The sequence below is a fragment of the Rhinolophus sinicus genome, linkage group LG02 (assembly GCF_036562045.2).
Source record: "Rhinolophus sinicus isolate RSC01 linkage group LG02, ASM3656204v1, whole genome shotgun sequence".
NCBI classification, from domain to species: Eukaryota; Metazoa; Chordata; class Mammalia; order Chiroptera; family Rhinolophidae; genus Rhinolophus; species Rhinolophus sinicus.
The window spans coordinates 147,598,131-147,621,771 of record NC_133752.1 but is presented as its reverse complement, the minus strand read 5'-3'; the positions used below and the strand labels follow the sequence as shown (position 1 = coordinate 147,621,771).

At 48.9% G+C, this 23,641-nt stretch overlaps 1 protein-coding gene across 2 annotated transcripts; it reads left to right on the top strand.

The window, feature by feature from the left end:
* Positions 1 to 4,124: 4,124 nt before the first annotated feature.
* ESPL1 (extra spindle pole bodies like 1, separase) lies at positions 4,125 to 23,401 on the top strand. Of its 2 annotated transcripts, none has more exons than XM_019724470.2 (31): positions 4,125 to 4,255; positions 4,614 to 4,706; positions 4,883 to 5,941; positions 6,230 to 6,334; positions 6,502 to 6,622; positions 8,457 to 8,593; positions 9,617 to 9,810; positions 10,121 to 10,360; positions 10,531 to 10,675; positions 10,786 to 10,924; positions 11,116 to 11,255; positions 12,236 to 12,370; positions 13,654 to 13,773; positions 14,257 to 14,428; positions 14,824 to 14,952; positions 15,075 to 15,231; positions 15,739 to 15,848; positions 16,854 to 17,848; positions 18,270 to 18,612; positions 18,806 to 18,967; positions 19,353 to 19,566; positions 19,666 to 19,856; positions 20,387 to 20,514; positions 20,651 to 20,773; positions 21,257 to 21,412; positions 21,523 to 21,693; positions 21,819 to 21,923; positions 22,081 to 22,196; positions 22,352 to 22,435; positions 22,598 to 22,762; positions 23,036 to 23,401. In XM_019724470.2, exons 2-31 carry the CDS (start codon positions 4,626 to 4,628, stop codon positions 23,235 to 23,237), a joined length of 6,339 nt encoding a protein of 2,112 aa, XP_019580029.2. In that variant the 5' UTR covers positions 4,125 to 4,255; positions 4,614 to 4,625; the 3' UTR covers positions 23,238 to 23,401. The 2 variants fall into 2 exon arrangements, with proteins under 2 accessions (XP_019580029.2, XP_074181734.1); XM_074325633.1 differs by lacking the exon at positions 4,125 to 4,255 and adding an exon at positions 4,350 to 4,391.
* Positions 23,402 to 23,641: the final 240 nt, after the last annotated feature.

The window sequence follows — 23,641 nt, the reverse complement described above, 5'->3', positions numbered from 1 at the left end:
CCACCTCCCACCCCTAGGCTGCAGGGAATAGAAGTTGAGGTTAAATACGAAAAACAGATACCTTTGCCTTCCCTATCTTGAGGCTAAGACAGAGTCTATTACAATAACTCCACTTCCTCTTTCTGCCCTGTTGAGCTGGACCTAGATATATTTTATAGTTATTTGTAGACTTTCTGTCTCTCTTTACCATACTTGAGGACAGGAAGAAATTGGGTCTTATTTGCCTTTGTCCCCCTATATATGCACACAAGTGAGCGCTTTGCCCATGGCTGTGCTCGGTAAATGTCTGGAGAGGAGATGGACTAGATCACACCTGGCTTTTCAAGAGCTGCCCATTTAGCAACTGTCTATTAGACTAGAATCTAGAGCCTAGTTAATGATTTGTTGTTTTGGATGACAGTAATTATTTACTGATATAAGTATGAGGGGGCCCCACATTCCTAAGTGATAAGGAAATTGGGGGGTAGAGAAGACAGACTGAGTTCCTTTAACTTTGTCCCTGATGAGCTTTCTTCAAAGGGGCTGGTGGCAGATGGAATGAGGAAGATTCTTTCCTGTCAGGCTCACAGGATGTTGGGAGCTTAAAGGCATCTTAGAGATTGTCCATTAGGACTTAAATATATTTTTATCAAGCAACTACTATATGTCATGCATTGCATTACTACTAGGTGCTGGTGACTTTTTTTTTCCCCAAAAGGAAAATCCCCTTAAAGAAAGGGCATGTAGCAAGTGAATGCCAAAGCCGAGGCTAAACCTTGTTTCTTGCTGTCTGCCCATTGCCCCTTCTATGACACGTATTTCCTGTATCTCCTGGGCCTTCATCTACTTGCCTTTCCCTCTCTAGCCCAAGCCCTATCCCTCGGGAAGGACAAGAGAGTGGTAGCAGTTAGCCTTGGCCATTTGGTCCACTTTGGGGTATCTGCCTATTTAGGTCAAATAAAGGATTGGTTCAGCAGGTAAACACTGCCTGCAAAATGTTACTCATGATACTCTGCTAAGCAGCAGCAGAGGGAACTGGTTAAGAGCATGGAACCAGAGCCCGACCACCTGGGTTCAAATTTGTGCCTCAGTTTCCTCATCTGTAAAATGGGGATGATAGTGTCATTTCTACCCCATAGGGCTCTGGTGAAGATTAAATGCATTACTGTATTTAAATGCTTAGACTAATACTTAGCCCACAGTGTAAGCACTGCATAAGTGTTTGCTTTTATATTTTATTTTTTAACTTTTCAATCCAGCTGAGGCTATCCAGATTTGGGTGTGAAAATGAGTGGCTGGGGCTGTAATGGGGTGTAGAACTTTCCAACACATCCCAGAGGTTGGGTGAGTCCCAGCAATGTTTACGCTTGGTGCAGGTCCAAACAGAAGTATCCAGCTATCTGACAGGCCTTCTACTTTGGGGTATGTGAGCTGCTGAGTAGGGTGTCAGTATATTCCACTTGAACTCATTTCCTCTTCCTCAAGTGGGAAGGTCAATTTGGTGTCAGACTTGATACATACCACCATCTTTCACTAAGAGCCTCCTGATTTTTTGAACTTCCATCCAGCTGGACAAATGATTATTTGATTTGGAGCTTTTAAGTGATCCTGAGGAGAGCAGAAACATCCCAAGGAACCAGGGGCCAATGGATAAGAAGGCAGGAGGATTGGGGCATGAGGACAGTACTGGGTTCTGAGGCTTGGAGGACGACCTCTTCCTGGAAATTCAGTCCTTGCTTAGGGAAGGGAGGGGGCTGTTCCCAGCTAATGGCCACGGCCTTTTGGATGGGTCTAGGTTCCACTCCCCACTCTTCTCCTAACCCCAATCCTGTGGTTCTCCTTGTCCCTTTTATTATTTTTGCCACCACTTCCCCACAGAACCACAGAATAGAATTATAAAGCAAACAAAAGTTTGTCATACTTGGGATCAGATCTAATGTTATAAAAATACTTCACATTTGGTTTAAGGTTTTGTTTTGTTTACAATACAAAAGTTATATGGGCTCATTGTAAAATAGTCAAATGCAAATACAGAACTACATACTTGACATGAATATGTGAATGTAAATCTGTTTACATAATGTTATATTAAAATACATATATTTATATTGATACATAAATACCGGGGTGCCAAAAAAAATGTACACATGACTTGTATCCATCTTTTGTTATCGATATATGTTGAATATTACAATTTTAATACATTTTTTTCCTTTCTTAAAATGTGTATACTTTTTTTGGCACCCGCTGTATATTACAAATATAAATACATATAGGAATGTAAGACATCAAAAATGACAGGCTCGCTTAATCCCACTCTTCATACCACTGTTAAATACTATGATTTAATATTAGTTTTTTGTTTCTTTAATAAAAATTGAATCATACCATGCAAGTTATTCTGCAACTTTGTTTTTTATACTATAACACTATGTCTTGTTTTTCTGTTTAAAACAATTAAAATCCACAGGAAAACTGTAACAATCATTCATGTATCTCTGACATCTTTATATGTCAGTACATGTAAGACATGCTTTTTAATGACTGCAAAACATTGTTCAGGCCTTTGGAAAGCATTTCAAGGCTATTCTATTTGAGGCTGGTAGAACCCCTGGGAGGTAGTGAGGTTTGATGTTACTTCTCCATTTCACAGATTAATAATAAATTTGACTGGAATCAGAATCCAGTTCCTCAGTTCAGAATCAAGTTCAAAGCTCTTTCCACCATTCTGTGCTCTTTTTTATTTTTATTATTTATTTATTTATTTATTTATTTATTTATTTATTTATTTATTTTTAAGGAGGGCGCAGCTCGCAGTGCCCATGTGGGAAGTGAGCCGGCAACCTTGGTGTTATTAGCACCACGCTCTAACCAACTGAGCTAACTGGCCACCCCCATCCTGTGCTCTATAAACTTGAGATTCAGGTAAGGGATTGAATTATGTGACTCAAGTTCATATTGATTGGCTTTTATTCATCTTTGATACTTAAATAATTTCCTACTTGTAAGAATGGAAAGGGAATAAAAAAGAGTAAGTTCTCTGCCCTTGAGGCATTTAGAATCAAGTAGATACAATAAACACATAGGAAAAAGTCCCAGAACACTTGCCATACAACATGTAAATGAACACTGATGCTCAGGTGTAAGCAAGAGGAACTGAGAGAATTGATATATTTATTATTTATGAATACCTCCTCTCTGCTGGGTCCCTCACCCTGCAAGAGAGATGTGTGTGATGTCTACAGCACACAGCACCTATATCATTACCATTCCAACGCTGAGATTCTTTAGAGATGTTGTCTTTGTTTTAAACAGTCTTCCCTTGTAGATAGTCACCTCACAAAAGAGCTTGATGATGAAGAAAGATGATGATAGAGAAAGATGAGTTCTCCAATAGAGCTCATCAGAAAAAAGCTAACTGGAAGACCAGAGTTCTGAATTGAATTTTTTGGTGGAGGAAGGAAAGAGCAGCAGAGCCAACAGAATCTGTGTTTAGGGAAGTAGTTAATACTTACCAAACATGTCATTAGAAACTATGAAATATCCGGGTAAATGAATTTTCCTAATTCTTCCTGTCACTCACAATCCCTATGCCATCCCCCACTCTTCATCCCCCATCAAGGAGGGCTAGATCCTCTGTCTTCCTCACATAATCCAATTGATGGAAGGAGCAAAGCTGGAAGGCAGAGAGAGAGAGCTGGAAATCCCGACGGTACTCATGTCAGCGCCCCGCAGAAAACTATACATATTTTAAAAGAATTCCATGAAAGGATATGCCCTTTTTTTCCTGGTAACCCAAACCTTGTGAATTCCCAATAAGTTATTTTTGTTGTCTAGCGTATTTCTCTTGAAATTTAAACTCTTTCTGAGCTCTGAAGATGAAGGGGAGAGGAAGCATGGGGCTGGCCTTCTTGATAGCGGCTAAGCGATGGGTAGCTGAGGAACTCGTCCCTGACTGGAAAAAGTGGGAAAACTCTTGCCCGCAAGAGGCCTTAATGCCTGGAGCACCACCACCGGGCAGGCCGGCGTCACGTGACGATGCAGCACAGCAGATAAACTACAACTCCCAGTGCGCCGCGCGGCCCACCGGCGTTACGAAGCTCTCGCTGATTGGTCGCTGGGGATATTTGAAAGGAGGGGCTGGCGCGTAAACGAAGGTTACATTTTGGATTCTTGAGGAGTAATACGTCTGGCGGCTAAGTCTTAGACCTGGGAAGGTGGAGACTACTCTGGGGCTAAGGACCGAAGGGACTTGTGAGCGTGTGTACAAATTGAGGTGAATGGGGTCCCAAACGCTGACTTGAGGAAGAGTCGGGGACGACTCTGCAAGGGAGTGTCGGGAGACCTCGGGACATCCTGGTAGTCGCTGAAGAGCTCGTTGGAGGCCTCCCCTGTGGGGCGTTGGGGTGATGGTATGGATAGTGAGGCCGGGGATCGGCCGGGAGGAAGAAAAAGCGGAAGCGTCGGTTTATAACGGGAGCCTTCGCATCTGGCCTGGGCTTTTTTCCGATAGGATTTTTGACGGATTTTTTGTCCTGTTCTTCCGCGTCCTTCAAGCCCTTCACCCGGCCTTCATTTAACCCCATTACGAATCTTCTCTGCCCTCTCTAATCCGTCTCTTTTCTTTCCCCTAGCCCTCCGGCGCCATGAGGTGCTTCAAAGGAGTCAACTTTGGGACTCTGCTGAGCAGCCCGAAGGAGGCTGAAGCGTTGCTGCCTGACTTGAAGGTGGGGAGTGCTGTCTGCCTCTGGATGCACCCGGCTCTCCAAGTTGAGCTGTGTTTTTTTTTTGCCTTATTTGAAGAGCCAGATGAATAGATCTCCTAAGCAACCTCATGTCTAGTTTCTTACCCTATCTCTTTCCCTCTTTTGATAGCCCTAGTCACATCTTTCTCTTCTCTTAGGAGTTCCTGTCCATGGTTCCAGCTGGTTCTCCCAGCTGCCGATTTAACGCTGAGAGGAGACAAGCTTGTGATGCCATCCTGAGAGCTTGCAACCAGCAGCTGACTGCCAAACTGGATTGCCTCAGGCACCTGGGAAGCCTGCTGGAGCTGGCAGAGCTGGCTTGCAATGGCTACTTGGTGTCCAACCCCCAGCGCCCACCCCTCTACCTAGAACGAATTCTCTTCATCTTTCTGCGGAATGTGGCTGCACAGGGAATCCCAGAGGCCACACTCCGGCTTGCTCAGCCCCTCCATGCCTGCTTGCTGCAGTGTTCTCACCAAGCTGCTTCCCAGGACTACGAGGCTGTGGCTCGGGGCAGTTTTTCTCTGCTTTGGAAGGGGGCAGAAGCTCTGGTGGAGCGGCGAGCTGCATACTCTGCTCGGCTGAAGGCCTTGAGCTTTCTAGTACTCTTGGAGGATGAAAGTACCCCTTGTGAGCTTCCCCACTTTGCTTCTCCAACCGCCTGTCGAGTGGTAGCTGCCAATCAGCTGTTTGATGCCAGTGGGCATGGTCTGAATGAAGCAGATGCTGATTTCCTAGATGACCTGCTCTCCAGGCATGTGATCAGAGCCTTGGTGGGTGATGGAGGGGACTCGCCTGGTCCTCTTTCTCCACCAAAGGCCCTCTGTCTCTTGGAGCTCACCCTGGAACAATGTCGTCGCCTCTGCTGGAGCCGCCTCTACGCCAAGGCAACCAGGGCAGTAGAGAAGGCCCAAGATTACCTAAGGAAAACCAGCCTGGCTCCCAGCCTCCAGCTATGCCAGCTGGGGGTAAAACTGCTGCAGGTCCAGGAGGGAGGACCTCAGGTGGCGGCCAAGCTTCTGATCAAGGCATCAGCTGTCCTGAACAGCAGCATGGAGACACCATCCCCCCCACTGCGGGCATTGTGTGACAGCTGCCAGTTCTTCCTCTCAGGCCTGGAGCGGGGCACCAAGAGGCGCTATGGACCTGATGCTATTCTGGGCCTCTTTGCTTTCCTTGGCGGGTACTGCTCCCTCCTTCGGCAGCTGCAGGATGGTGTGAGTTAAGGACCTAGAGGTAGTATGGGAATGTGGTTCTGTGGACTGTCAGGCTAGGGTCTTTAGTAAGACCTGGAAGCCCTGGCTCCCTCCTTGGTAAGCTGCTCTCTAGACTATGCCTGACGAGCCAGCAAGCAGCCTAGTCTATCCTGAGAGGGCAGTGGCCCCTCCTGATGTCCTTCCTACTCTCCGGGCTTTGTCAGCTTTCCAGGACTCTGGGCCAGTCTTTAGCTTTGAGCTCATGCTTTATCTGTGTCCCTCAAACCAACCTTCCGCTTCCCTCCTCAGATCTGTGAGGACCCCTCCAAGCAGCAGCAGTCTTTTGTTCAGATGCGATTCCAGGGACTTCACCTCTACACTGTGGCGGTTTATGACTTTGCCCAAGGCTGTCAGGTACCATCTGGGAATCAAAAACCTTAGACATGTTCTAGGGTCAGGGGTTGCTTGACTGCCTTCGGTAGAGCTTTGGGGTTGCTTTGGCTATGGGTATGGGGTGGGGTGGATGTCACTTTGGACCTATTATGTCTCCTCTCACCCTCAAGCCCTTTTTGTCCCTTCAGGAAGCTGGTTTGGCTGACCTGGCCCAGCTAGTGGAAAGTTGCAAATCTACTGTTGTCTGGATGCTAGAGACCTTACAAGATCTGTCAGGCCAAGAGCTGACTGACTACCTGGGGATGACTGGTTAGTGCCCTGGGGCCCAGATAATAGGGTTCTTGGGAGGATCACCACTCATTAGGCAGGCAAACAGCACTTGCTGGATGGTTATGACCTCCAGAGGGGCTCCTTATGGTTTAAGGAGCCAGCGGAAAAGAAGTTTATAAGTATCAGTTACTCTATATTTAACAGCAGAAGAGAAGAAATGAGGCTAACTTACAATAGCGGACACAAATTTTTTCTCATTGATTTTGAAATCTGATTTGGTATTTGTGTCATGAAAACATTTGTGTCTGATGTGCAACTTTATTACTTTTCTATGTATTTAAATTTTAAAGAACGTTTGTAACTTACATTTTTTTAAAACTAGGTAAAACATTCACAGGGTTCAAAATTCAAATTGCACAAAAGGGCAGATACTGTGAAAAGCCTCTCTCCCTCCTGATCCTCGTCACCCAGGTTGACCTCTATAGTGGCAACTAATATCTTTAATTTCTTATGTATCCTTCTGGAAATAGGCGATGTATCTATAAACCAACAGCATATACGTCTCCCCACCCTTTTTATTGAAATATACATACAGAAAATTACTCACATCATAAGTGTACAGCTTGATGGATTTTTTTACAAAGTGTACCTACTTGGTATTCAACATCTAGGCAAGTAACAGAACATGACTTAACCCTGGAAAATCCCTCCTTGTAACCCCTGCTAGTCACCACTCCCCAACAGCAACCACTATCCTACAGGCAAAGTTTTGCCTATTTTTGTATTTCATGATAAATTTCCCCTTCATTTTACAAAAAGCATGGCCCTTTAGTTTACGTCATATAAACTTAATGAGTTCAGTCATTGGAAGGTTTTGGAGAACTTGTCATATTCATATTTTCAGTGGTCATAGAGATGAAAATATCACCAGAAGTCATAAGAATTATTAGTATGAAAATTCTTTGCACAGAGTATTGAAGACTGACTTTTTTTTCTCTCAACCATCTGTGTTGATATCCAAGACTCTGCGTAAACTAAAATTTAGTAAAATTTTATTCAACAACTATTTATAGGATAACTACTATGTGCTAAGCACTGTTCTGAGTACTTGGATTTGTCAGTAAACAAAACCAAAGATTCCTGCTCTCTTGGAACCACATCCTGGTTGGGGGAGAAAGATAATAAACAATAGAATAATTGAATTACCAACATGTTAGAAAGTGGTAAGAAGATGGGGGAAAGGAAAATTAGAGCAGGATGAGAAGGGGAATAGGAGTTCAGGATGGGTGAGGGCGGGCAAGTTACCATTTAAAGCAATAGGGTTGTCAAGGTAGACCTCATTGAGGGGTGACATGAGCAAAACTTGGAGGATGTGAGGGAATTGGCCATGTAGGCACTTGGAAAAGGACATCCTTGGCAGAGGAAACAGCCAGTGCCAAGGCCTCAAGGTAGGAGAGGGGCTGGTATGTTCAAGGAATAGCAGGGAGGCTATGCGGCCTCAGCAGGATGAGGGAAGGAGAGGGAGGGAAGGGACAGGCCAAGTGTTCCTCTAAGATGCTGACCTTTAGAGCAAGATGAAGATAGATGGGCATGTGCGGAGAGATGGGCCCTGCGTGGGAATGAGGACTCGGCTCTTGGGAAACGAGTGCAGAGCGGCTGGTTGGGGTGGGTCTACCTGATGGAATGGGGGTCCTGGGCTGACCAGCAGCAGGAAGGGGAGTGCTGTTCCTTTCTCATTCCCTAGCAATAGGAGTCCCTGTCTGATCTGGAAGCTGGTGAGCTGACTGTAGGTTGAGCTTCTCTTTACTGCCTCCAACAGGAGAGGGCAGTGGGAACCATTCCTGTGCTCAATGGTCCTTTCTCTCCCCTGCAGCCTCTTACACCAGTAACTTGGCCTACAGTTTCTATAGTCACAAGCTCTATGCCGAGGCCTGTGCCATTTCCGAGCCCCTCTGTCAGCACCTGGGCTTGGCGAAGCCAGGTACCTATCCTGAGGTGTCTCCTGAGAAGGTATGAGGGCTGGAGGGGAGGTTATGTTGGGGGAAGGAGAGAGCTTGAGGAGCATGAAAAGGCCTGGCCAGGACCCTGCCTTAGAGTAGGGTGTTAGGAGCTACGTGTTGGCAACAGTACTTGAGGCAGTGTTTTCCCAGATCTCACCTGTACTGTTGTTTACTTAATTTTTTGATTGACTCACGTTTTATATTTAGCTTTTCTCAAGCCAGTGGTTCTCAACCTGGCTGCACGTTAGAATCACCTGAGTGATTGAAAAAAAATTCTAATGCCTACCCTAAGCTAATTGCATCAGCCTGCATCAGAATCTCTGGCACTGGAGCCTGGACATCTGGATATTTAAAGTGTTCCGCTAGGTGGTCCTTTGGACAACCAGGTGAGAACCACAGTCTTAAAGCACGAATACCTGTGAAATGAGCAGTTGGCTGGATTGGCAGGCAAGGTGGGTTGTAGAGGGCTTTGGGTTTCATCGTGAGGGAGATTGATGAGCTTCTAACAGATGTAAATGGAGACATGATAGCAGATTGGCATCCTGCGTTTCTCTGGCATCACTGTGGCGAGTGACTAGAGTGCAAGGACAACAGTGGGCATCCAGGCTGCCCTAGCAGGAAAGGGTTGGTTTCTGAATTGAAGCAGCTTCCCAAGGGATAGAAAGAACTGATGGGTGCAAGAAGTCAAGGATCAACCTGGTAAGTGACTGGCTATGAGGGAGGGAAAAGGAAGAGTCTAGGATGGCCTCACATTTCTGACTCCGGTGATTTGTTGAGAGAAGGATGACAGGAAGAGGAGTAGGTTTTCATGAGTATGGAAGATGCATATGTGGGTAGGATGGATTCAAGCCTCAGGTTGAGAGGACCCAGGGTATTTAGTTGTTAGGTATCTCCTGCCTTGGGGCAGGGGTGGTGGCTGGAGGACCCCTGCCCCCACCAAGTGGTATATGTACCTGTGCACACACGTCTTCTCCCACTATACAGACTCATTGGTTCCTCCTTCCACTTTTGTCTGTTCCCTTTCTCTGGTCAGTTGCACAGGTGCTTCCGGCTGCAAGTAGAGAGTTTGAAGAAACTGGGTAAACAGGCCGAGGGTTGCAAGATGGTGACTTTGTGGCTGGCAGCCCTGCAGCCCTGTGGCCCCAAACACATGGCTGAGCCAGTCACCTTCTGGGTCCGGGTCAAGATGGATGCAGCCAGAGCTGGAGACAAGGAGCTACAGCTGAGGTGAGTCGGCAGGAGGTGGGACAACCGTGTTTACCCCATGGCGAGGGCTGGCTTTTTGTACTCATAGTCACGTTCATCCTTATATCTGAGAAAGTCACTGATTCCTCCATTCATCGTTACTCACTAAGTGCCTACTGTATGCCAGCCGCTGTGCTGGGTACTGGGGGAACAGTGGTGACAGGCAGTGTTCTTGCTTTCCTGCCTAGAAACTTACGGAGCTCTCAGCAAGCCAAGGCTGGGACTCCTTGGCAGAGGGGCAGAGGCTCCGTGCTTCATGGGCTCCCCTGGTGCTGAGTCCATCCTCTTTTAGGACTCTTCGAGACAGCCTGAGTGGCTGGGACGCAGAGACCCTGGCCCACCTGCTCAGGGAGGAGCTGCAGGCCTACAAGGCGGTGCGGGCCGACACGGGGCAGGAGCGGTTCAACGTTATCTGTGACCTGCTGGAGCTGATCCCTGAGGGGACACCGGCTGGGAGCTGGGCTCGAGCTATCCACCTGGTGGAATTGGCTCAGGTGCTTTGCTACCATGACTTTGCCCAGCAGACCGACTGGTAAGGAGGAAAGGCGGGGAGGTCACTCTTGCTTCTTGCCCTGGGTCCTCTGACCCTTTGCAGAGCCTGTTTCCCTCACCATGTCCCTGACCACCCCCTTCCGTTTGTGATCATGGGTGAGACCGGCTGTCCTGCAGAAGGCCCTGTTTAAGTGCATCCTCTCCCTACAGCTCTGCCCTGGATGCTATCCAGGAAGCCCTACAGCTTTTGGAGTCTGTGAAACCTGAGGCCCAGGCCGAGGATCAGCTCCTGGATGATAAAGCACAGGCCCTGCTGTGGCTCTACATCTGTACCCTGGAGGCCAAGATGCAAGAAGTGAGTGTGGCTGCCGTGGGGCTGAGCAGCACTAGGTACAGGGATTGTTCTTCCTGGGCCCCCAGTAAGCTGGCACCAACCCTGTTTTTCACCCTGATCTCCCCATCCAGGGAATTGAGCGGGATCGGAGAGCCCAGGCCCCTAGTAACCTGGAGGAATTTGAAGTCAATGACCTGAACTATGAAGATAAACTCCAGGAAGATCGTTTCCTATACAGTAACATTGCCTTCAACCTGGCTGCAGATGCTGGTGAGGGCTGTGGACATAGGATGGTGGGGTAGTCTCTCTATGGCTTCCTAAGAGCCGAATGGGGACCCCAGGTGTGAGGGAGGCTGGGAGGTGGGTGGGCACAAATGGCAGAGGCTGTTATGGAGAAGGCAGCATTCTTTCAAGATGGCCCATGCTGAGAAAATGGCTGGTCCTTTCCATCTGACTTACAGCTCAGTCTAAATGCCTGGACCAAGCCTTGGCCCTGTGGAAGGAAGTGCTTACAAAGGGGCAGGTCCCCGCTGTAAGGTGTCTCCAACAGACAGCAGCCTCGCTACAGATCCTAGCGGCCCTCTATCAGCTGGTGGCAAAGGTAATGAGGCAGGGCATCGTCGCAGACCACAAACCCCGCACCTTTTCCTTTGGCCTGTGTACCTGCTGAGAAGCCCAGTAACCTAGTGTGGGCTCTATCACCACCCTCTCTGAGTATAAATCCAAGCTCTATCATTTTATTAGTACGTGGCCTTAGGCAAGTTACTTAACCTTCTAAGGCCAAGTTTCCTTATCTAAAATGAAGGTAATAAAAATACTACCTCATAGCATTGTCCGCATTTGATGAGATAATGCATGGACAATGTTGTACATAAAAAGGATACTCAAATGTAAACCATAATAATTATATTAATTATTAGATAATTTGAGACCTATGTGCTCAGAAAAATGTAAAAGTGCCTATAGACACAGTTCTCCATGTTGACATGCAATGTCATGATGTTTCATAGACTCCCTGAAGCTCTTCCCTGAACTCCACATTTAGAAACCTGGGCCCCACATTAGAAACCAGAAAGAACGTTGCACATAAAGGATCTTTGTTACTGTGGGCCATGAGGCTGTATTTTTACCACAAGGAGCCTGGGAAGCTGCCTCAGCCCTAGATTTGAGTCTTGGCGCTACCATGTACCTATTATGTGAACTTAGACAAGCAACTTACACTATGTGATTCTTAGTTTCCTCATCTGTAAAACTGGGATTAGAGTTGCTGTGAAGATAAAAGAAGCTGATGCATGTAAACCTCTTGACACAGTGCCTGGCACATAGTAAGCACTCAGTCCATCCTGACTGTTGATGATGACTGACATCTGGGCTTTCATACAGAGCGGGGTAGCGTGGTTTGTAGGCTCCCTCATTGCTCTCATCTCAGACTCCCTGAGGATGGCTACTGGTTACTCTGCCTGGGTAGCCACATTCCAGCAGGCCCAGAGGTCAGACGAAAGTCCCAAAGGGCTAGGGAGCAGAGGGTAGAAATGGAGGCTCGAGAGGTGCTGGATAAACTTCCTCCTCCTGGCCAACCAGCCCCTGCAGGCTCTGGAGGTCCTCCTACTTGTACGGATCGTCTCCCAGAAACTGGAGGACCACGCAAAGGCAGCTGGCTCCTCCTGCCATGTCACCCAGCTCCTCCTGACACTCGGCTGTCCCAGCTATGCCCAGGTGAGTGCCCAGCCGGTCCAGCCTGGGGCTGCAGGGGGGACCTGGCTGTAGTGACCCATCTTTTCTCTGAAAAGAGCATACCGAAGGGGCAGCTTCTCTGCCTCCTACTGCCACATTCTGCTGGAGGGTTAAGTGTGGAGTGATTGAGAGGCAGGTGTGGGAAGAGGAAGTGTCTTTCTCCTTCTCATTGCAAAATCAGTTGTTTGTGAAGTCTGAGATTCTTCTCCAGTCATATGCTGCTAATCCTGTATTTCCCACCCATTTCTATTGCCCTAGTTGATGCTTCTTTGCTCACTTTAGGACTATTATGATGTCTCCTAGCTGGTCTCCTTCCTTCCTGTTTCTCCATTTCGTCTTAGCGTGGTCTTTTTAGGCATAGATCTAATCTTATCTTTTGCCTGCTTAAAGGATTTCATTGGCTTCTCCATTTCCTGAGGGATACTGTCCAGACCCTTTACTTTGTATTGCATCCTTTTATTTAAAAAAAATATTTTTTATATTAATTTCAGATCACAAAACAACATAATGATTAGACATTTATACCCCTCACAATGTGATAACCGCCTCCAAGTCTATTACCCCTCTGACATCGTACATAGCTGTTACTATACCATTGACTATATTCCCTATGCGTTGTTTACATGCCGTGAATATATATGTGTACACACAATATTTAATTATAGTTGACATTCAATATTACTCTGCATAGCTTCAATATTATTCTAGTTCACACTTTTTCTTGTCACTCCCCACCATGAACCTTATGCCAATCTGTCCCAGTTACTTGATAGTCCTTTTATTGTGCATCTCTGTCTTTGGTTGTGTTAGTTCCTCCAGCCTCAATACACCCTTTCTCACCCCCGCCCTTTTTTTCATTCAGTAAACCTGTCAAGGCTAAGATCAGTGATCTTTTCAAGATCAATGGTTCCCTCCATAAAGCATTTTTTATGTCCTCTTCTTCAAGGGCAGACTCAACCACTTTCTCTGTGTCCCCATAGCACTAATGACATTGTATCATGATTACACAGGTATGCCTGCATCCCCACTGCATTGCAAGATATTGGTTAAAAGGTCCTGCTTACTCCTTATTCAGCTTTGTCTTTCTAGCATAGTGTTTAACTGAAAGGTACTCGATGAACATTTTAGTGAGTGAGTGAATAACTCCTGTGCAGATTATAATATTTGAAATAATATTTAATTGGATGTGGTCAGCATTTTACTTGTGAATGCTTTAATGTCTCTCTTCACCTCAGGCTCACACCCCCCCCTGATTGCTCCCTTAGTTATACCTGGAAGAGGCAGAATCAAGTCTGAAGTTTCTGGATCATACTACTGACGTATACCTGCTCCTTTCCTTGACCTGTGACCTACTGAGAAGTCAGCTCTACTATGCTTTTCACAAGGTATTTCTCACTTTCTTATACCCAAAGATCCTAGGTATTGGAAGGATTTTAGGATTTTCTAGATATTTGTCTGGCTTCTGAGATTTCCTTGGAGCTAAGAAGAATATTCCTGACTCTGAGAAGCAGTGCTATTTCCTAGCCTTGCCCTCCAATGAATTGTTCACCAGTGTTCCTCTAGTAGAGATACTTTCCTTTTCATTGTTTTCTAGTTTCCTGAGGGGCAAAGGGGAAAGTCTCCCTGAATAGAAACTGGGACAACCCTGGAGCCTTAGACTGGAAATCCAGTGGGATCAAAAGCCCTGAGTTTTCTCACAAAATAGCTGAGTGACTTGGCCAAGTCTTGTGCCCTCTCTGTTCTAGTTTTCTCTACAGCTTTTATCATTGTTAAAAGCAGGGCATTGGGCCAGATGATCTCCAGGGGCCCCTCGCACTCTGAATAGCCTATGACCTCACTGCTCTGCTCTGGCCCCCTCGCTCTTCCAGGTGACGGAGGGTGCCTCTCTGTTGCTGTCTGTGCTTCGGGACCCTGCTCTCCAGAGGTCATCCAAGGCCTGGTACTTGCTGCGTGTCCAGGCCCTGCAGCTGGTGGCAGTCTATCTCAGCCTCTCATCAGACATCCTCTCAGCCTCCCTGTGGGAGCAGCTCTGTGCCCAAGGTGAAAGCATAAGGTGGATGGCCTTCCTGGGTTGATATGTGCGGTTTGTCCACTATCAGCTCTTGTCAGCCTTTGTCCCTTCTGCTGTCCAACTGCCTGAATGAGCCTACCTAGAAGCTGCACAGAGTAGGCCCAGGATAGCAGATGATTTTCAGTTCATCCACTGATGCTAATCGATTGTCTAGTGACTGCCTGGAATACTATCCCAACAAGGATTTGGAGACCCAGTGTGTTCTCAGGGGGAAAGAGTTCTGTGATTGATTGGTTCTGTCTGCCTTAGGTGCAGAAGGAAAAGAGTGGCAGCAGCTTTGTATTTGTTATCTTAGTAGTTGAAGGTGGTGGATATTCTGGCCACATCATCTCTCTTCTTGTCCTGCCCTCCCTCACCTGCACAGGCTGGCAGACACCTGAGATAGCCCTCATCGACTCCCATAAGCTCCTCCGAAGCATCATCCTCCTGCTCATGGGCAGCGATGTGCTCTCGATTCATAAAACAGCCGTGGAGACACCGTTTCTAGACTATGGTGAGTCTGAGGAGAGGAAGACCCTGTGGGAATAAACAGGCTAGATGGTGGGGCTGGCAGTTTTGTCTCCAGAGGATCCAGGCTACGAGCAATGATGGTCTGTTCTCTCTCCTTTGCTACAGGTGAAAATCTAGTACAAAAATGGCAGGTGCTGACAGAGGTGCTGAGCTGCTCAGAGAAGCTGGTCTCCCGCCTGGGCCGCCTGGGTAGTGTGAGCGAAGCCAAGGCCTTTTGCTTGGAGGCCCTGAAACTTACAACGAAGCTACAGATACCTCGCCAGTGAGTACAGGGCCCAAGAAGGTACTGATTCTGGAATGTGAGTGCCTGTGCCCTTGACCACGGGCTCCCAAATTATTCCACAGGTTAACATGTTATGTTTGGAGGGGTTAGTGGAAGAATGTATTCCATGGCTAAATAAGTGGGAAGTGCTGAGTTAAACAATGTTAGACATTTTTATTTCCTATAGGACTTCTCATGTCCTCCAATATGTTAATACACATTGTAAATCTGTAAAAAGGAGATTTGTTTCCTTAAATCTCTTTGCCCACAGGGCCCTTTTTTTTGAGGAACGCAGTTTGGGAAATCCTTTCCTTATGCACAAGGATGAGTGGGTTTGAGTCAGCAGTATAGAGGGTTTTCTCCAGGGAGCAGTGAAGTCAACTTTAGGAAGTAAAAGCCTTTTGGAGGCTGGGAAAGACAGATGGCTCTGTCTGGAAAAGGGGCAAAAAGACTCTCCAAGAAAACAAATGATTCCACTAATTATTTGTCATCTCCTCTCCCCACCAGGTGTGCCCTGTTCCTGGTGCTGAAGGGGGAGCTGGAGCTGGCACGCAATGACATTGACCTCTGTCAATCGGACCTGCGGCAGGTTCTGTTCTTGCTCGAGTCTTGCACAGGTGAGCAGCCGTGCCCCCATGCCCATGTGCAGTGGTGAGAGTGACACATATACTTTATATGGCAAGGTTTGGTTCTCTACTTCTGATTCCAGGGCAAAGCTCCCTTTACTTCAATCAGACCATTGATGTCTCCTTCAGATAGCCTGTCCAGAACTAACCCTACCTGGTTCTAGTTTTCAGTGCTAATACATTTTGGCTATTTAAATTTAATTTAAACAAAATTTAAAATTCAGTTCCTCAGTCACTCGCCACATTTCACATGTTCAGTAGCCACATGTGGCTACTAGTGGCTCTTGTATTGGACAACACAAATGTAGTGTCCTCAGGAGGCTTAAGCGCAGAATAAAATACTTTATTTATGGTGCATTTTTTCTTATCAACCATTTTTACCTCTGGTATTTCATTTGACCCACATAAAACCTTGGGAAGTTAAGTGGGAACGTAGATTTATTTATTTTTTCCATTTGTAAAATGAGAAGGTTGAGAAATTCACTGTTTTGGGCCAGAATCACAGGGCTAGTCGGGCAGAAGCCAGGATTAACACTTGGTCCTCCTGGTACTGGCCTGCTGTCCTGAGCCAGGCATGCATCCTTCTGAGCTGCAGATATGGGGGCTTTGGGGGCTGTGTTGGTCCATTGTTGGAAGGGAAGAACACATTAGGGATTTTGTTGAAAAAATAAGCCACTAATATGTAGTGTGTTAGTACCGTAATATATATGAGTGACTAGTAAGTAAATTACACTTATATTAGGGAGTTGGGCCCTGGGGTAGCTCAGGAAACTCTTGGTATCATTTCTCCCAGTTTTGTAATTCCTTTTTTCCCCCCCGACCCCCACCCCCAACTCCGATTCAAGCCGTTGTTCTCAGTCTAGTTGTGGAGGGCGCAGCTCTCTGGCCCATGTGGGAATCGAACTGGTGACCTCGGCATTAGGAGCACAGCACTCTAACTGCCTGAGCCATCCGGCTGCCCCCAGTTTTGTAATTCTTCTTCTGCTCTCTCCTCAGAGTTTTCTGGACTAGCCCAGCACCCAGACTCTGTGAAGAAGGTCCACTTGCAGAAGGGGAAGCAGCAGGCCTGGGTCCCCTGTCCTCCAGAACTCCCAGAAGAGGAGCTCTTCATAAGAGGCCCTGCTCTGGAACTGGTGGCCACTCTGTCCAAGGAGCCTGGTCCCATAGCACCTGCTACTAACTCCTCCCCAATCCTGAAAACAAAGCCCCAGCCCAGCCCTGGCTTCCTGACCCATTTGCCCACCTGTGACTGCTCGCTCTGTGCTAGCCCTGTCCTCTCGGCAGTCTGTCTACGCTGGGTGTTGGTCACAGCACGGGTGAGACTAGCCATGGGTCATCAGGCCCAGAGTCTGGATCTGCTGCAGGTTGTCCTGAAGGGTTGCCCTGCAGCCACTGAGCGCCTCACCCAAGCTCTACAGGTTTCCCTGAATCACAAGGCGACCACCTCCCCCATCCCGAGCCTCTTCGATGAGATCTTGGCTCAGGCATATACACAGCTGGCACAGGAGGGGCTGAGCCAGCCATCAAACAAGAGCCTGGAGAAAGTCCTGAAGTCAGGGTTGAAGTTTGTGGCAGCACGGATACCCCACCTGGAGCCCTGGCGTGCCAGCCTACTCTTGATTCAGGCCCTTGCAAAGCTAGCTGGCCTCAGCTGCTGCACTACGCAGCTTTTTGCAAACTCCTGGGGCTGGCAGCCACCATCAGTAAAGCCCCGCCCAGGCTCAGAGTCCTCTAAGCTTCGGAACCAAAAACCTGGACGAGGGCGCCAGCAAGCGGTCTCTGCTACCCTGCCCCTCCATAATTCCTCTCTGAAAGGTCTGAAAGGTCTGGAAGGTGGAGGACCACCCTGTACACCTAAGCCCCCAGGCCGGCTTAGGCAGGCCAGCCCTTGTGTCACTTTCACCGTGTTTGAGGAAGTCTCCCCTACAAAGAGCAAGCCTGAGATTCCCAAGGCCCCTAAAGTACAACAGAGGATCCAGACCCGCCTGAAGGTGAGGTGGGACTGTGTCTGGGTGGTGCTGGTGTTGGGTGGTCCTGGAGAAGAGTTCCGCGAGCAGGTGTCTGTGGAGCAGCTTCCCAGGGACTGACAGGACCTTTAGCTCTCCTGTTACCCTGCAGGATCCCTGCATCTTCCACAGCAAGACCTGCTTCCAAGTCTACCTTTGTTTCAGACAGAAGGCACTTTCCCTAACTACGCTTCCTTTCCCCTTTTATCCCTCCTTATCTTCTGGTCCCTTCTCTCCCTCCTTCCGCACTCAGGAGTCACTGCCCCTGGTTGAGTGTGGCAGTATGTGTGGGAGGTTCTTAAATCTTCCCCAAAGGCTTCTGTGTTGGTGCCTCCACAGCGCCACCTGCTGTCGGATGATGTCACTGAAGGCCCCTTGGCCCTTCTCCCTTTTCCACCCATCCCAGGTGAACTTCAGTGATGACAGTGACTTGGAAGACCCAGTTGAGGCACGGCTGGCAGAGGGCGCCAAGAGACGGGGCGCTGCTTCCCGGGGCCGGGGCCGAGGCCGGGGCCAGGCTAGGAAGGGCCCAAGCTTGAAGACTGATGCAGTGACTGCCCCAGGCGGTGCCCCTGGGCACTCGGGCCTCAGCGGCAGGAGCCGGAGGCCCAAGAAGGTGGTGTCCGGGCATCGTGAGGAGCTAGGCCCCGAGATTATGAGGACCATCCCTGAGGAGGAGCTGACTGACAACCAGATGGAAATGAGCTTTGAGATCCTCAGGGGCTCTGACGGGGAAGAGTTAACCTCAGGTATAAGGGCAGGGGTGGGAGGCAGAAGGTATATATGTTTTCAGGGGGCTGCCCTGGGACCAAAGCACAAGAAATAACTGGTGCCAAAGACAGTACAGAAAGTTCTCTTGCTGGCTCTGGACTGGATACGGCAGGGAGAACAAGGGATGGCAGAAGGAGGTTGCTCCATAGAAAAGTCATCTTCTCTCCCCAGGTGGGAAGACAGCAGCTCCAGGGCCTGATGCAGCCATAGGAGAATGTGAGGTGTTGAGACGGGATTCCAGCAAAGAGGAGCTGCCCATCTTGCGCCCAGATAAAGAGCGAGACCAGGGTCTCCGTCCTCGGCTGCAGCGCCCCTCCGCCCCGGTACCCATTGGTGAGGTCTGGTCACCTGGAGGGGGCTGCGCCTCTGGGTCTCTTGATCCCAATGCTTTTCGGGTCTGTCTTGGTTCTGGCTTTAGATCCCCACCTAGATCCGCAGCCTTTGAACCTGGGTTTGAATTCCAGCACTCTACTACCTATGTGCAAGTCACTCAACCTCTCTCTGAGCTTCTATTGACTTAACTGTAAAGTGGGGTGTGGGGAGGACAGCAAATTGGTGCATGTAAGGTGCACAGCACCCTACTTGGCACATTGCCCTTCGTAAATGGTAGCTGCTACTTTCCAAGTGGGAGATGAGATAGGGATGCCTTCTTGGCAAGTTCCTGTCAGCTAGAAAATGGGGGATTCATCTATAGCCAAGTATCTTAACCTTTCTCTAGGTGTCTCTACCCTGGATTCCATCTATGACTCACTGAGCATTGCTTTCCGTGGGGTCAGTCACTGCCCTCCTAGCGGGCTCTATGCTCACCTCTGCCGCTTCCTGGCCTTGTGTCTGGGCCAGCAGGATCCCTATGCCACTGCCTGCCTCATCGCTGAGTCTGTCTCCATCACCTGTCGCCACCAGCTGCTCACCCACCTCCACAGGCAGCTAAGGTGAGTGCCCACCATCCCTAAGGTTTGTCCTGGGCAGACTGGATGGAGGGTCCAAACTTTGAAGGAGGGAGAACTCACCCCTTCTTGTGTTGCCTGCAGCAAGGCCCAGAAGAACCAAGGATCGCTCGAAATAGCAGACCAGCTCCAGGGGCTGAGCCTCCAGCCGAGGCCTGGAGATGTCCCCCTGACCCGCATCCAGCGCCTCTTTTCCTTCAGGACATCAGGGTCTGGCCATTTCCCCCAGCCCGAGAAGGAGAGTTTCCGGGAGCGCCTGGCTCTGATCCCCAGGGGTATGGCGGCTGGCTTTGGCTGGTTCTCCTGGCCTTTTATTCATCTTCTTACTGAAGAGTTGGGTGAAGGTGTTTAAGGTACTAGTTAGCACACATAGATTTGTGATCCTTAGGAAAAGACATGTCCTACCTTTTCATTGATTAGTCATTTTTTGATTCTCACCAAACCGACACACCCTAAATCTAGTCTTTTTTTTAAAACTCAACTTTGAGTTACCAGCAAATTCAATGTCTTTCTTTAGGGATAAGTTCAGGTGCCCGGGGTCTCCCTCCGCTAACGTGAGACACATGATTTGAGTGCTTCCTTCCGTGCAGCGCCCTTTGTTCATTTCTGTGAGTGACACAAAGAAGTACAAGACATGGTCTGCATCCCCAGGGAGCTGTTAGGGCAAGTGACAACACCTTGAAATCCAGTGAGCAGGAAAGGCTTCTTAGAGTTGTCGTGAGTGAGAGATAGGGATTGAGTACAGAAGATGGAAGGGCATTCCTTGTAACAGCTGAAATGATTCTGGGTTTGTTCTGTGTGTCAGGAGTGACTGTGTGTGTGTTGGCCTTGGCCACCCTCCAGCCTGGAACCGTGGGTGACACCCTCCTGCTGACCCGGCTGGAAAAAGAGAATCCCCCGGTCACTGTGCACATCCCCACTGCCCAGAGCAAGGTAGGTCTCCGGGTCTAGGGAGCAAAGTCGGGCTAGGGTAGGCCTCTGGTCAAGCTGCTCACATTTCTGTGGTGGCGGGACAGAGAGACGGGGCTCACGTGAGCAGGTAGAAATCTCACAACCCCATCTCCCAAAGCTTCCTCTGAGTTCAGCCCTCAAAGAGTTTGATGCCATCCAGAAGGAACAGAAAGAGAACAGCAGCTGTACTGACAAGCGAGAATGGTGGACAGGGCGGCTAGAACTGGACCGCCGGATGGAGGTGTGTGCTCCCAGGGTGGGGTGGGGTCATGCCTACCCTAGGAATGACCTGTGCGTGCCTGGGGGCTTCTCTGAAGGGTGCGAGGTCAGTGCTGAGCTACCTCAAGTCCTTTCTGGAAGTGGAGACCTAAATAAAAAATTCTGTTACTTGGGAAGGACTTTAAACAAGAGCCCAAAACTTGAAGTTATGGCAATGGAATGTTTCAAGGTACATACAAGAAAAAGGATTTAAGCCCAAGTATCAGCTTCCTGGCTTTACCTTTCATTGCCCACCTGTTCACAGTTGCTAAAACATAGTGATATGTAACAAATCATCTTACCTACACTCCCCCAGGGTCTCAGCAAATGAAAAATGTTTCCACTTCTTGGCTTTTATGGCAAACCTATTTACTGGAAAACCCATTTCCTCATCTCTAAAATGTTGGTGTCTGTGGGGAGAGAAACTCAGCTTCCTCTCTGACCGAAGGTTCTGTTCTTCACTCAGGTCCTCATCACTTCCCTAGAGAAGCATGTGTTGGGCTGCTGGAGGGGGCTGTTGCTGCCATCCAGTGAGGACCCTGGCCCCTCCCAGGAGGCCACCCACCTACAAGAGTTGCTGCAGGAATGTGGCTGGAAATATCCTGACCCCACTCTGCTGAAAGTGAGTTGAGAAATCAGGGAAGGGGAAGAAGCTAGACAATTCTTTCCCACCTGCCATTGTGAGTGGCAATGGGGGAGCTATGGCACTCACTGACCACTGTTCCCCTATAGGTCATGCTCAGTGGTGCCAGCACCCTCACCCCTCAGGACATTCAGGCCCTGGCCTATGGGCTGTGCCCTGCCCGGCCAGAGCGAGCCCAAGAGCTCCTGAGTGAGGCAATAGGACGTCTACAGGGGCAGAAAGTACCAAGCAATAGGCACCTTGTCTTAGTGCTGGACAAGGTAAGGAGCTAGGAGGCAGAGGGGCAGCGTCTGGTGGGCAGTGGGCACCAACTCATCCCCATGCCCCTTCTCACTTCTGCATATACCTGGCTCGGGACTGAAACCTCTGAGTGCTTTTTGCCCAGGACCTGCAGAAGCTGCCATGGGAGAGCATGCCCAGCCTCCGGGCACTGTCTGTCACTCGGCTGCCCTCCTTTCGCTTCCTACTCAGCTACGCCATCACCAAAGAGGTGGGATTCAAGGAGTGGGGACTGGGGATGATTGGCGATTGGGGGAAGACAGGAGAGTGTCCTAGAAATGGATGAGCCGTGGGATGGGGCTTGCAGTTTGTTGGAGCTTGGGCCTCTGGCCGGACCAGGATCCTGATCGCCAGTGTCTCCTCCTCAGTCTGGGGCCTCGTCAGTGCTGAGCCAAGGGGTGGATCCACGCAGTACCTTCTACGTTCTAAACCCTCACAATAACCTTTCAAGCACAGAGGAGCAATTTCGAGCCAATTTTAGCAGGTCAGGAGGATAAGAGTAAGAAAGCGGGTGGGGAAGGGTAGAGACAATGTATAGGGGCAACATGTCCTTTTCTCTAGAATCAGATGTTGTAGCCCACCTTCTCCCGCCCTCTTTCTTACTACATGACCCTTATTCTTACTACTTTTTCCCTGCAGTGAAGCTGGCTGGAAAGGGGTGATTGGGGAGGTGCCAAGCCCAGAACAGGTGCAGGCGGCCCTGACGGAGCATGACTTATATATGTGAGTGCTTAGGGCCGGGAGGTGGGGGTAGGGGCAGTCCCAGAGGTATCACTTTGGTTTGCTTTGGGGCTTAAAGCTCCTGGCTGACTCAGGGTGCCTTTGGAGACATAGCAGAGGCCTAGTACAGCTCGGTCAGACTCATCTCACCTTCTTCTGCCTTAGCTATGCAGGGCATGGGGCTGGTGCCCGCTTTCTGGATGGGCAGGCTGTCCTGAGGCTGAGCTGCCGGGCGGTGGCCCTGCTGTTTGGCTGCAGCAGTGCAGCCCTAGCTGTGCATGGAAACCTGGAGGGCGCTGGCATCGTGCTCAAGTATATCATGGCTGGCTGGTGAGTCTCGAGGGGCAAGGCCCATCCTAGGTCCCAACCCCAGGTTCTTTCCAAGTCTGAACCCTAAATCCTTCCCCATGTGCCCCACCTTCCTCCCATTCTAGTTCCCTGACATGCCTGGGCCTTTTTGCCGTCTTCTCTCCTCCTCCTACAACTGTGGGCCACGGGACTTCCTCATTGACTCAGTCCTCTACTCACCCACCACCACCATCAATCGTGTTTTCCTATATATTGTCTTAGAGCCCTTTGTACTTCTTCCTTCTTTTTTCCCAGTCCCCTTTTTCTAGGTAACCTCTGGGATGTGACTGACCGTGACATCGACCGCTACACAGAGGCACTGCTGCAGAGCTGGCTTGGAGCAGGCCCAGGAGCCCCCCTTCTCTACTATGTCAACCAGGCTCGCCAGGCTCCCCGACTCAAGTATCTTATTGGGGCTGCACCTGTAGCCTATGGCTTGCCTGTCTCCCTGCGGTGACTCCTTGGAGCTGTCCTATTGCTGATAGAAGCCGTATGACTGTTCTACCTCCCCTACTTAGATTTAACCCTTAGGATAAATATTTTAAGTGATTTCCCCCAGTGTTTTATATGAAACATTCTCTTTTAATTTAACTTTAATATAATAAAGATATATTACTTAAACCTTGTTTTGTGTAGTTCATCTGAAAACATTTGAATATGACTTGCCTCTCCCCTCTCCCCCCACTATGTGGTAGTTCAAGTTTGCAGTTCAAGTCTGAGAGTATTGGGAAGAAAGATGAAACCACAGGACAAAGCTGGGCCTGGTTTGGCCTCAGATTCTGTGGTCTGCTGCTTATGTGTGACTTTTCGCTCCCCAATTAAATTGTTAATCTCAGAAGCACTTAACAATAAGCACTTGAC

Coding starts and splice junctions, on each gene's coding strand:
- ESPL1 (XM_074325633.1), top strand. Junction 14,953..15,074: donor GACACCGTTTCTAGACTATG/GTGAGTCTGAGG, acceptor CCTTTGCTACAG/GTGAAAATCTAGTACAAAAA. Junction 18,613..18,805: donor CGGGGAAGAGTTAACCTCAG/GTATAAGGGCAG, acceptor TTCTCTCCCCAG/GTGGGAAGACAGCAGCTCCA.